Below are 13,284 nucleotides of genomic sequence, written 5' to 3'. Positions count from 1 at the left end.
GGGAAGACCTTGCATTTTCCAACATGACAATGCCAGACCACATACTGCATCAATTACAACATCATGGCTGCGTAGAAGGAGGATCTGGGTACTGAAATGGCCAGCCTGAAGTCCAGATCTTTCACCCATAGAAAACATTTGGCGCATCATAAAGAGGAAGATGCGACAAAGAAGACCTAAGACAGTTGAGCAACTAGAAGCCTGTATTAGACAAGAATGGGACAACATTCTTATTCCTAAACTTGAGCAACTTGTCTCCTCAGTCCCCAGACGTTTGCAGACTGTTATAAAAAGAAGAGGGGATGCCACACAGTTGTAAACATGGCCTTGTCCCAACTTTTTTGAGATGTGTTGATGCCATGAAATTTAAAATCAACTTATTTTTCCCTTAAAATGATACATTTTCTCAGTTTAAACATTTGATATGTCATCTATGTTGTATTCTGAATAAAATATTGAAATTTGAAACTTCCATATCATTGCATTCCTTTTTTATTCACATTTTGTACAGTGTCCCAACTTTTTTGGAATCGGGTTTGTATTATAGACCTCCTTGGTACACACACAGAGAAAGATTAAAAATCACTAGGTTTACTGACTTTATACTAGATTTTTAAGTAAACAGACACAGACAAATATTGTACACAGGCTGCAATGCTGGGATTACTGGAAGAAGGTGGGTGGTCTGTAAATCGGTCTAATCTCTGTCTGATTAGCATTAAACCATACATCCCTGCACGCACACGCCCTTCTGATGCTCTCCTTGACAACAATTAATGAGCTGGCCAATCAGAAAACTGGCCTAAGCCACACCCGACTGCTTAACCAATCATGCTTAACCAGCTGACTTCTCCTACATTCATTCATCACAACCAAAGCCACTGAGAGGGACTACAATCACATGTACAGAGCACAAATATCCATGTTTAAAAGGGTCTTATTTGTTGCTTAAAAGATCAAGGAAAATTTATTTCTTGCAGTATAAGCCCTTTAAAGAAAGCTACTTACTTATATACACATATACATACAGAAAATGTGAGATTAAAAAGAGCAAAACTGTTCAATTTCATTTGATCAACATTTATTTCTTTCTAAAGTTTTTCCAACAATGTATACAAAAGCATAAAATATAAAAGTTTCAAAATCAGCTAAAATATAAATACATCCAAAGTAAAATAATAATGTGTTCCTAAAAGCTTTACATCACTGAGTGACATTTCCATGATCTGTTCCATCTTCTAGAGCTTCATTTCCCAAAGAGCCTTTCTGAAATCTGTACAGGTTTAGAATGAGGTCTCGAATCTCCTCCCGTTTGCCTCGCACCTGTTGCCGTGGAAACCAGCGCTCCAATCTCAACGGCAAGTCAAAGTGTAGTACAGGGTCCTGAAAGATACACAAACATCATTGCGGTTGCCTTTGAGGTCAAAACAAAAACATACTTACACACATTTTTGTATTTGAAATAAAGAATAAGTCTACCTGTAAAAAACTTTCAGCATATTGTAGCAGGTAAAGGCCACAGTCACTGCTGTTGTCCTGTAGGGGGACCTTACAGTGGGAACCTACCATGTGGTCAACACTAAAGTCACGATAACCACCTCTCTTTACCTCCCACTCCACCTGAAGGTATCTTAAAAAAAACAAAACTCAAAATTAATCACATCATGTAAAATATCTATATCTCTCTCTCTCCATATATATATAATACAATTATAATAACACTTAACATAAATGTGCTACAGTTGGACTGCTGTCAGAGTGCAAACACTCACTCGCGCAAGAGTTTGAAGATACGTTCATGAACCGACAACTTCAGGGAATCCATTATGAGAATACATGGTCTGAAAAAAAATAGAGTAAAATAATCCTCAACATTAAAAATGTTACTTCTGTCACTGTTCTGCCCATTAAAAGGCAAAAGCCAATAAATTAAATATTTAAATTAATTTGTTAAATTAAAATTTAATACATTAGCAGTGAAATCCCTTTCCTGAAAGTCTGCCTAATAAAAAAATATATAGTAAAATGTTTAAAGTGGACCATCGAAATAAAGTGTTACTTGTAAGAAACTCTGCAATGATATGTCAACTAACTCTTATTAGAGTATTAGTAGAATGTCTGCTTAATATCTGATGACACATAAATTAAACATACCAAAAGCTAATATTATTGTAACATATGCACTATATAATTTAATTGGAAAACCTAAAATATCTTTTCTCCCACAAAATTCACTCCTTTATGAAACAAAAAAAATTAATTTGAGTTCATTTAAAAACACACACATACCTTTTACACACAGTGTGTCTCTTGCAGGTATTTTCCGTACAGTTCTACAGAAAAAGAAGCACAAGGTTCTGCTGTTGCTGTGCATGTGCACATTATCTATCCACATCGCATTATATCAAATCAAATGCAAACCAATCGAGATTTCTGATCGTTATTTAACATTTATTTTGACTTACGAGAGTATGAGACGTGCTTGACTTTATATGACTGTCATCTAGATTAAGAACAAAATTTGTCTAGAATCAAGAAATAATTCTTAAAGTAGTAAGCATGAGTAAATTAGTAGTAAAGCATTAGAATTAAATTTTTTACCTGTATTTTTGTCGTCATCACTGTTGGATCTATTCTCTCCCTGCATCTCCCCCTCAGACTCACCCAAACCTTCACTTCCATCGCTCTGCACAGAGCCTCTGCCGTCCCTCTTCACATACTGCGGCTCTTCTAACCCGGGGAAACAGATCACCACGAGGTACCAGTGAGCTCTAGAACAAACACCAGACTTGATATAAAATACTTATAAAAACAACATGATGTACACTGGTACATTCACAGCACATTAAATCTCACAAGTTGCATAATACGCATAAAGCCTAGTCAGTGAAAAAAGTCCATAATATACAATATGTCCATATGAACACAAACTAATGAACAGAAACTAGTGATCTAAAGTAAAAAAAAAAAAGAAAACTGGCCCACAAAAGTAAATACAACTTAAGTATCCAAACACTGTATTTATATAGCTAATACTTACTCTTGATTGACAGGCACAAACAGGAAGTCTTTGTCAAAGATGTCTACATGACGGGTCCATGTCCTCACACGCTGATGCCTTCTGACCTGAGCTCTGATGGCACATATCCATCATAAAAAATATACTGTTGTATCGTTGTGTAACAAAAACCATTTGTAACAATAAGCATGAGAGCTATACATGAACTCTGTGTGACAAATACTCACGGTGTGCTTGTACTGTCTTCATTAGCATTGTCTCTGCGTGTGAGCTGCTTATAGAAAAAACTGCTGAAAACATGGGATCTGTTTACAGATGCCTGTGGGGCCTTTCGCACCATGAGATACCTGAAACACATGTATAAAATACAACATCAGTTTGCAAGTTTTGTGGTTGATATTGAAAAGAGTATTGGTTGACACTTGGTAGCACGTAAAAAAACCCTTTCCTCCCCAAATGACTGTGAAGGAGTGGCTTTGAGTCAACTCCTCCCACTGAAACATTGTGTCTTAGTCTTACTTGAGGTAGAAGTCGATGATGACGTCATTAAGAAACTCGCCGCTGTCTAAACATTCCAGGTCCTCTGTCGTCACGGTGATGGCTCCTTTCGAGGGTGGAGGAGGGAACAGAATCAACCTAAACAGAGATGAATAGTGGTAAATTAGTACTGAGGTGCAGAGAATGTGTGTAAATATGGGGTTATGTAAAACCCTTTAAGGCTGCGCATTACTTTTATTAATATTATTTAAAGTGGAGTATGCAACCGTTCAAAATTCAGTCTTTTATTTTTTTTTTAAAGAAATTAATACTTGTTAATGCATTAAATTGATCCAAAGTGACAAATTCCAAAGAATGAAATTCTTTGTGAAAATTCCAAAGAATTTTATAGTTTATAGTGAAATTCCAAAGAATTTTATAGTTTCAAATAAATGCTGTTCTTCTGAACTTTCTATTCATCAAAGAATCTTGAAAAAAAGTATCTCAGTATTCACAAAAAAATTAAGCAGCACAACTGTTTCCAACATTGATAATGATAAGAAATGTTTCTTGAACACCAAATCAGCATATCAGAATGATTTCTGAAGGATCATGTGACACTGAAGACTGGAGTAATGACTGCTGAAATTCAGCTTGGCCATTGCAGGATATTAAAATATATTCAAATAGAAAGAGTTATTTTAAATTGTAGCATTATTTCATTATATAACCGTTTTAACTGTATTTCTGATCAAATAAACAGCCTTGTCGAGCATAAGAGAACAAAAAAAATCTTACTGACTCCAAACTTTTAAATGAGTGTGTAAATCCCCTTTGAACATGGTAAAACTTGTAATTTTCACCTGCGTGCTGGAACACAGTGTCGGTACGGTGTCCATTCTGCCCCGAGGGTAGATGCCAAGGAAACACTGTATGAACCCTGAGCTCTTTTATGGCACAGTGTGTAGACTGGCTTCAAATGAACATCAGAATCCTGAGACTGGAGACACACATCCATAAAATGGCTTTATAACGGGAAACAGGATTTTTTCCCCTTCCTATAATCAATAATTCCCTTTCCATTCTGCCCACATCAAACTAAGCTCGAAAACAGATCATTCAAAAACCACCTTGGCTATGAGCATGGTAACAAAATTACTAACATTAAAAGTGAACTTCAGGGAAGAACTTGCAAACAAGGAAAAAAGATACATAGATACAATATTTTGTCTGAACCTTCACAGCAGATACAGCTGCATGCGCAGCAGTGCTAGTTTGGGCTTCAATTTTGGGCGTCAGCAGCTGGAGCAGGTGTGTTTCCTGGGAGCTCTGCAGCAGTTTCAGGCTGTCTGGCTGTGTGAGGGGGCACAAGAGGTCGGAGCTGCTCTGCTTCAAACCCACTAAGTCCATTAAAGAGGCCAAGACCGCACTCTCAACACCACTTACAGGTTCAGCCAAACACAGCAACACACATGTACTGCCTTCAGCTGTACACACACAGCAAAACAAATGTAAAAGGAGAGAGAATAAAAGAAAGTACGGTTACTACTTTCAAAAAATAATAACAATACAGTAATCTATAAACAAGTCAGTAATCTGACCTGGACGTGTGCCTGACTCGATGACAGACAGGTCATCGCGTAGCTTTTGTGCCTGAGCATCAGACAGCCAAAGCAGGAGCAGAGAAGGGGGCGGGACCTCATTGTCCTTAACCAGGCCACACCCCCTCAATGTAGGCACCTCCCACAAACTGTATTTGCGCACACTAGCCGTCAATATAGAAATTTTCACTGAAGAATCTGAGTAAACAAAGAGAAAAAAAGATCTTTACAACAATTAAGGTATATCTTAAACATACATGGTCTTGATCTAATCTATCTAACCTATATTATAATATAAAAAAATTAAATAATTAAAGTTATAGTTATTTTACAGTTAAATAATATTAAAAAGTAAATGCTTAAAAATAATTAATTTACACTTCACGAGAATATTTCTAATCATTTTTGTTCTTAAAACATGTTTACCTTTCAACGAAAAGGTGATCTTGTCTGTACTGATCTGAAAAAATATTATATTAAAAATCAGTGACGCACTAAGACGGACACAGATTCAAAAACATTCCTCATACACCTATTTTATTATGTAAACAATAGCTATATGACTTTGATCAGAATGAATCAGACATATTTAATCACTCCAACCAAACCCATCACATCAACATATCGTTCTCACCTCCATACTCTCACCGGATGTGACATTAACTCCACCCATGTGAAGAGAAGACAGCTGTAGCTCCATCACAGCAGAACTCTGATGACGAAAACATACGAACACTCATCAGTAAACCAGTTCCCAGTTGTAACAGACCCCTTATGTTAAGCTAGATGTTTGCTATATACAGATGAGCTATGTTTAATAATTATTTAGTAAACTAACTATATTCTTTTAGTCCAGTATTTAGATTATCATACAAACCTGGGCATCCATCTCCATGATGTCAGAGTGACACTCAGGTGTATTTTCCTGCTCATAAACTCTTGCTGATTTATCTACTTTATTCATGACTTTTGCACACTCCGGTGGCTGGATGTTTAAAGCAGAGGATTCCTCCTCTTCTCTTTCCTCTTCCTCTTCACTGGAGAGAACAACTAAACGAGGTAATGATAGAATTGTTGTTTTTAAATAATAAACATACAAAGTTTGGAAGCAAAACAAGAGGTGGACAACTTTAGAAAAAATGCTTTGTTATATCTGTGTAGCATGTAAATATCAAATGATTAAAATGGGTTTGATATTTTATTAGTTAAATGTAATTTATCAATTACATACACTACCGTTCAAAAGTTTGGTGTGGGTTTGATTTTTAAAGATGTTTTTTTTTTTTTTTTATTGCATGTACTGAAAAAAAAAAAAAAAAAGATTTTTTGTTTATTAAGATATAATGTTTCTGACACAGGGATTAGGGAAGGAGGGCAAAAGTAATTTTTCAAAAGAGTGTAAACTTGTTAAGAATGTAAGGGGATGAACCGAAGGTTCAAAGCAAGGTGCTGCCCAACAGAAGTTATGCAATACATACAGTATAAGGGTTAAATTTTGACTGATAAGCATGGAGATGTTGTAAGTTATCTGAGGCACTCAAATGCAAGGCCTCAGATAACTACTGAGCACTGGCCCCTCTTACTGTCACACACTTGGTAAAGGACTCAGATATATTGCTTTTTTATTTTTTCTCCCTCTCTCTCTGATGTTTCAAGTCTAATCTACAAATGCTGTGAGAAGCAACTTGTAAATAATGCCTTTTTCTACAGTCAGCAGGCCTGGGGAGAGTCTAGTTAATCTGATAAAATGTTTCCAATTAAAAAATATTTATGCACGTCAGTTGGGCATATTATGGGATGTTGAGGAAGACCAATGTGGATGAAGATGAACTGGAAAGTGTACATATATGACAAAAGGAAGTAGGAATCCTTATGAAAATCTGTTCATTTTCTTATCCAATCAACTTTGAAAGTATTTGTTCAATGATAAATAAATATGTATGATTTTACTGAATAAATACTTAGAGCTCATTTTGTAGCTCTCTGGGATATGTTTGTTTATATGTTGTAAGAGAGACTACTCTGGATAGTTCAGAAAAATATATTTTATTTATTTTTTTTTTTTTACCATGGAGTGGCCTGACTTTAATTTTATTGGTGAATTTCCACTACAACAAAGTTCAATTTTTCCTCACTATTTAGTCCTAACTGGATATATGAACTAATTTCTTTAAAAAAATAAAATAAAAATTCATACTGACAAACTTTTGAATGGCAGTGTAAGTTATAATGCGTAGCAAGTTATTTGCTTTAAAATGTTTTATTACAACATATATGTTGCTAAAAACTGTTGTTTATTACTATGTACTCTTATTGGGGTGTGACGATACACTGAACTCAAGATAAGATACTTGGTATTTTAAGTCAAAATAAAGAAGAGGGTTTTTTTATTATTATTACTTCTAAGACATGGTAAAAAGATAACAAAAAAATGAACTGTTCATTAAAATGCAACATTTGGTATGCACTGGAATAGACTTGAACTTGGTCCTGGACCCCAACGCACAGGGCAATGGTGACACTAGAATAAAAATCTCTCTCTCCCTCTATTAATGCACTTACATGGTAAGAACAATCCATCTAAAATGATTTGACCCATCACACTACTAAAACTAAATGCGATACGGTGATTAAAATGATGTTTGCGATTTCAGCTCCAGCACGTATGTGCTTCAGATTATCAATGCAATCAATAACAGTTCTAATCGAAAAGTGTGTCAAAATGACTACTCCCAAACTTTAAAGGGTTAGTTCATCCAAAAATTAAATTTCTGTCTCCATTTACTCACTCTCATGTTGTTCTCACCCATCAAGCATGCATTTGAACATCTGTGTTTACTAAAGTATGCGCGTTGTAAATCTGTTGACCATATAAAGCCATCATGTCTCTTCAGAAGACATGGATTTGGATTAGACCACTTGACTAATAATTTTTACGATGCCTTTATGACCTTTTTGGGATATTTTAAGTGTTAGGGGAATGGACTTTAAATGGAGGGACAATGAAATCTCTCAGGTTTCATAAAAAATATCTTCATTTGTGCTTGGAAGATAAACGAAAATCTTATAGGCCTAAATACAGTAAGCTGAGTCTTAGATAAAACTAACTCTATATCATGAATCACATCGTTTACATCACCGATACATATCACATTTTTATATCACGATTTATTGATAGAACAATATATCGTTACACCCCCTGGACCTAACTGTTATATTGGTACATATTAATGAAAATGATTGCTGAACATTGGATACTAATCACTTACTAGTTTCAGATAGGTTGAGCTTAGAGGATTCTATGATGAAGCTCCGCCCCTCTGTACTCCCAGAGGTGAGGTCTGAGTTGGGAACCTGTTCAGCTGAGAAGCCATCCATACGACATCTTTTGACTGGGATTTGCCCGTCGGCCCCGACTGAGAGGCGTAACACACTTCCTCTCATCCCTTCCACTTCCTGCACCACCTCTCCATTCCTGCACAAGTGATTTTCCTTATCTCCTGCAGAATCCTTTGGAGACTCTTGTGTTTCTCTCCTTTCTTTCTTATTGGGTAGATGCTGTAAAATCAAAGGCAGAATCAAAAATAATCATCTACAATAAAATAATAACGTTTCTAAGTGAATCCTAAACAGATGTAATTAAAAAGGTTCAATGGGGAACCTTATATTATTCTTTGCTAAACCTATATAATAATTGTGATTAATCTTAAGATTACTAATTATGAGATAAGATAATACAATTATTTTATTTTAAAATGTAATTTATTCCTGTGATGGCAAAGGAATTTTCTAGCAGCCATTACCCCAGACTTCAGAGTCACTTGATCCTTCAGAAATGACTGATTTGGTGCTCAAGTAACATTTCTTATTATTATTACCAATGTTGAAAACAGTTGTGCTGCCTAATATTTATGTGAAAACCATCCATAATACATTTTTTTTTTAATAAAAAGCTCAAAAGAACAGCATTTATTTGAAATAGAAATCTTTTGTAACATTATAAATGTCTTTACTGTCACTTTTCATCAAATTATTGCATCCTTGCTTAAAGTAATTATTTCTTTTTTCCTTTAAAAAAAAAAATAAAATACTGACCCCAAACTTTTGAATGGCAGTGCACATTAAGTGTTCCAACTGCTTTTGCCAAGGTGTACAGGTCTTACCTCACTTGCAGATTTTTTCTCTCTCAGGCAACCCTGCGTTGCTAATGGTGACGAGGGACTGCATGCAATTTCAAAACCAGAGGAAAGTGCTTCCTCATCCTGTGAAGAACCTTCAAAAAGTGATGCTTCATTCTCTTCAAAAGTAGATGGTTTGGTCTGTTTTGGCAACTGTTCACTAATCTGAACAGCCTGTGGTAAGTCACTTTCCCTGGCTGAACAAGAGTTACTTGATACTTCAGATGACTCCGATAGTTTCAGTGACGAGTTCATTTGTTTGGAAAGCAGATTTTTGATTTCCTTGTGTGGACATGATTCATTTTCAGTGTATGACTCAGTCTGATTATGGGATGGTGAAGTATCTTTTGGTTCAGTAGAGTCTGTTCCTCCTCTTGTTGTTAAACTGGTCCTCCTCTCGTCTTTAAGCGCAGCTGTTGAGGTGGGAACACTCCGTCTTTTGCTCTCTGATGGGTCTGTCTTTTTGCAACTCTGCCCACTACATTTTAGTCTCTGTCCGATTTCTGTCTGAAGGACATCTTCTAAGACCACCCTGACCTGACGCCTGTAGGAAATAAATAAATAAATAATCAACAATCAAATTGATACTGCTCAAACATACACACATATACATATATAATAAGTAAATATAATCAAACATATCAATCAAATGACTGCCACATAAATATCCCAAAATATTAACTAAAATACAGCATAAAAACACTGTAGCTCCTTAACTACCAGACAGACAGTTTAAACACATTTGGTACATGTTGCACAGCTGTTTATTGACTTATCATTCTAACGAATGGTACATTAGCCATTTTAACATATTAGCAGGGTGCACATGGAATGAGATGGGTCAACATGCACAGATGGTGCACGAATGATAAGCAAAAAACTTCAGTGGGAGATTGTAGATGTGCACCATATCAGGCAAAACAGGATTTCCCTCTGCTCTTTTGAAATAAGAGTCTGATACATTATATTCTAACATTTCCAAGGCAAAACTCCCTCCCTAGGTTTAACTTTAATGAAACTAAGTATCAAAAACAGCCAACAATTATGTGCTCAACAACACAACAACAGCAATTTAGTATTCTTTTTAGTATTCTTTTTTACAACTTTATCCAACAAGCCTATTTTAAGAATCAGAGAGAGGGTGGAAAATTACAAAAATTAACTTGATTAAAATTATAAGTCGACATAAGGGAAAAATAATACAAAAACTGCCCAAGGTCCCACATTTCACAGGAATTTGTTAAAGCCAGGTAAGAGAAACCACTTCAGTTCTAGCAGTACAGTCTTACTGTAACCCAAAAAAACAAAACTGGCTCCAAACATTGCAATGTTGAAGTAGGCAAAATGTGCTCAATGCATCACTTCCTGTCAGGAAACAGGTGTCGGGTAATCAAGAATGTAAAGAAAATTCAGTTTAAAACCACTGATATTTGAATTCTTGTCACAATACATGCAATGTTGAGTCACACAATAATTTATAATCATTTCAATGATAATTTCACATTAAACATTTAGTCATTCGGTAAACATTTGTGTGGTTCAAAACTACATAGTTCAAGTAATGCAATGTAAACAATATTATTCTTTGACACAAAATGTGTTCATACAACTAAATAACTAACTGTTTACAGTGAGTGAGGAAGAACAGGCTTCGGCATTAGGATCTGACTATTAATGTTTTCAGAAAGTTACCTTTGGATTTCCTGCCATACTGGATATTTTTTAATGCTGTTTTTTTGTGATTTGGGATCTGACTGGGAGGATGTACCATTTGAGGCCAGCTGTGTCCAGTGGATCTAACAGTAGAAAAGAAAACAAAGCCAATCACAAACTCCAAAACATTAGGAGATCTCAGGTTGAACTATTGACAGATGTAGTTTACTAGATCAGTAGAACATCAAAAAACAGATAAACACAAATTCTATATTAATTTGCCAAAAGAATTCAGTGCTTTGCTACCATATAGTTAGGCTAATAAACTATATAACTTGGTGAAATAACATAATTCATTGAACACTGGTGAGTTTTATCATATTGCTGTAGTTTATAAAAGCAGTAACACACAAAAGAATTATAATTATATTTTACTTCCACTGGCGAAATGTCCATAATGTCTTAGAGGTCCAAATGTAGTTCTTTACTAGAACTTGAGAAAAAAAATTGTCAACAAATACACAAACACCTATCATGCATCATTTCCTGTCCATCTCAGTCACCTTGGAGTGGCTCTTTTTCCGATCTTTAAACATCTCTGTATCTACACACACATCCTCAGCTGTAGAAACTCTGGGGATCTTTAGGGGACTCTCAGTCTGAGACACATGAAAAGATGGATTACACTTTATTTTATGGTGTCCTTGTTATATTATATTAGTACTAAGTAATATTAATTAACAGCCAGTACTTTATGGTTAGGATTAGGTTTAGTTGCATGTAATTATGCATAAGTTACTGTTGTTACTACAATAAATACATGCAACATATGTAACAAGGACACTGTAAAACAAAGTGTTACAGAAAGATGTTTTGGATTTAGGTGAAAGCACTGAAACACTGTAAACACCACAATCCCCAATGTTGTTTAATTCATGGACATACCTGACAGTTGTCACGTTTGATCCCTGGTGACAGAGTCAGAGCTCTCCTCCGGTCCAGCGTAAAGTTACAGGAATCAGAAAGGCTGTTGCGGCTTTCTTCATGTGGCATTCTGCAAACAGATGTTTCATTGCCTCTTTGAGATCACAGATAAAGCATTGAGAAGAAGTACACAGTCAGGACATCATAAGAACCTTAATATACTACTTTGTAGATTGTTTGCTTCAGTTTTAAGTCGCTCTGGATAAAAACGTCTGCTAACATTCAAATGTACTGCTAAAACCAGTCCTAGAATAGAGGAATCAGATTATTTTATCATTAGATGATTTTAACCGATAGCCTGAGTCAGAATCTGCAAGTTGTAACTTTTCACATCTGTCAGTGCAGTAAAATTTTACACACATGCACAATAAAAGTGATCTTAACTGGCCTGTAGCTAAACACAATGTCCTATAATACCTTCATCTGGTTTCAGTGTTTATACAGTACACCTACTTTTTAAGTCCAGGAGTCAATTTAAGCTGTAGAACATGATTGATGAAGTTAATTTAGTTGATGAACAGAAAATGAACACATGAATATTAGGATTATATCCCTCGATTGAAAACTTCCGCCACTCACAGGAAACCGAGTGCTCTTCTTCTCTTCTCTCCTTCCTTCTCTCTGCGAGGTATTATTGTGCTCCATCTAGCGGCATAGAGCTGAGTTAAAAACTAAGCTCCTGTTTTCACAGAGGTTGAATACAATGTATGGATACAATGAATACAATGCATGCGGGCAATTAAACACCACACCAATATGTATTTGTTGAGCATTTATTTAAAACAAAACAAACAACAACAACAAAACATAGGCGTATAGGGAGTTGGTTCTCTCTAAATGCATTATCTCTTCATGAAAAGCTTTCATTGTGTTTTGGAACTAACAGTAGGGATTTGGTCCCATTCAGACATAAGATCATCAGTGAGGTCAGGCACTGCCGGAGTTTCACAGTCAGCAATCCAATTCATCCCATAGATGTTCAATATGGGTTCAGGGCTAGGCTTTGTTCAGGTTTACGTTTTCACACCAGGGTCAAATCCTCAAATTGATAATATATAATATAATATAATATAATATAATATAATATAATATAATATAATACGCATTTTTGCTTATTTTTTCTTCTAGTTTTGTTTATATTTCTTTTTATAATTTACATTATGTGATGCAAAATCATTTCCCTCAGTATTTTTTACCATGACCATTAGTATTTATCAAAATCTAAACCACTTCCTTTTCTTAATCAGTTTATAATGGCATAAAATACATAATAAACTGCATATATTTTCAACTGCATATGATTATTTGATTATAACCAAAGTCCCTTTAAGACAAGTCATTTCACTCGGCGGCCATCTTTGAAACGCCTCTC

At 35.3% G+C, this 13,284-nt stretch overlaps 1 protein-coding gene across 5 annotated transcripts; it reads right to left on the bottom strand.

Annotated features, from left to right (window-relative positions):
• Window positions 1-1,064: 1,064 nt before the first annotated feature.
• On the bottom strand, window positions 1,065-12,519 carry senp7 (SUMO specific peptidase 7). Of its 5 annotated transcripts, none has more exons than XM_051905356.1 (21): window positions 12,492-12,519; window positions 11,874-11,982; window positions 11,492-11,587; window positions 10,968-11,071; window positions 9,261-9,819; window positions 8,367-8,655; window positions 5,975-6,147; window positions 5,732-5,809; window positions 5,524-5,557; window positions 5,098-5,295; window positions 4,733-4,983; window positions 4,360-4,496; window positions 3,539-3,655; window positions 3,247-3,366; window positions 3,041-3,133; window positions 2,602-2,771; window positions 2,466-2,503; window positions 2,290-2,333; window positions 1,773-1,841; window positions 1,480-1,630; window positions 1,065-1,383 (listed from the first exon to the last, which is right to left on the bottom strand). In XM_051905356.1, the coding sequence occupies exons 2-21, from the start codon at window positions 11,979-11,981 to the stop codon at window positions 1,204-1,206; spliced, it is 3,009 nt and encodes a 1,002-aa protein (XP_051761316.1). In that variant the 5' UTR covers window position 11,982; window positions 12,492-12,519; the 3' UTR covers window positions 1,065-1,203. The 5 variants fall into 5 exon arrangements, with proteins under 5 accessions (XP_051761316.1, XP_051761318.1, XP_051761320.1 ...); XM_051905358.1 differs by having other exon boundaries at window positions 12,366-12,512; XM_051905360.1 differs by lacking the exon at window positions 12,492-12,519 and adding an exon at window positions 11,364-11,421 and having other exon boundaries at window positions 11,874-11,988.
• Between the last annotated feature and the right edge of the window lie 765 nt (window positions 12,520-13,284).

Source organism: Ctenopharyngodon idella, chromosome 9, assembly GCF_019924925.1.
Source record: "Ctenopharyngodon idella isolate HZGC_01 chromosome 9, HZGC01, whole genome shotgun sequence".
Lineage (NCBI taxonomy): Eukaryota > Metazoa > Chordata > Actinopteri > Cypriniformes > Xenocyprididae > Ctenopharyngodon > Ctenopharyngodon idella.
The sequence above is the reverse complement of the archived record's forward strand: the minus strand, read 5'-3'. Positions and strand labels throughout refer to the sequence as shown.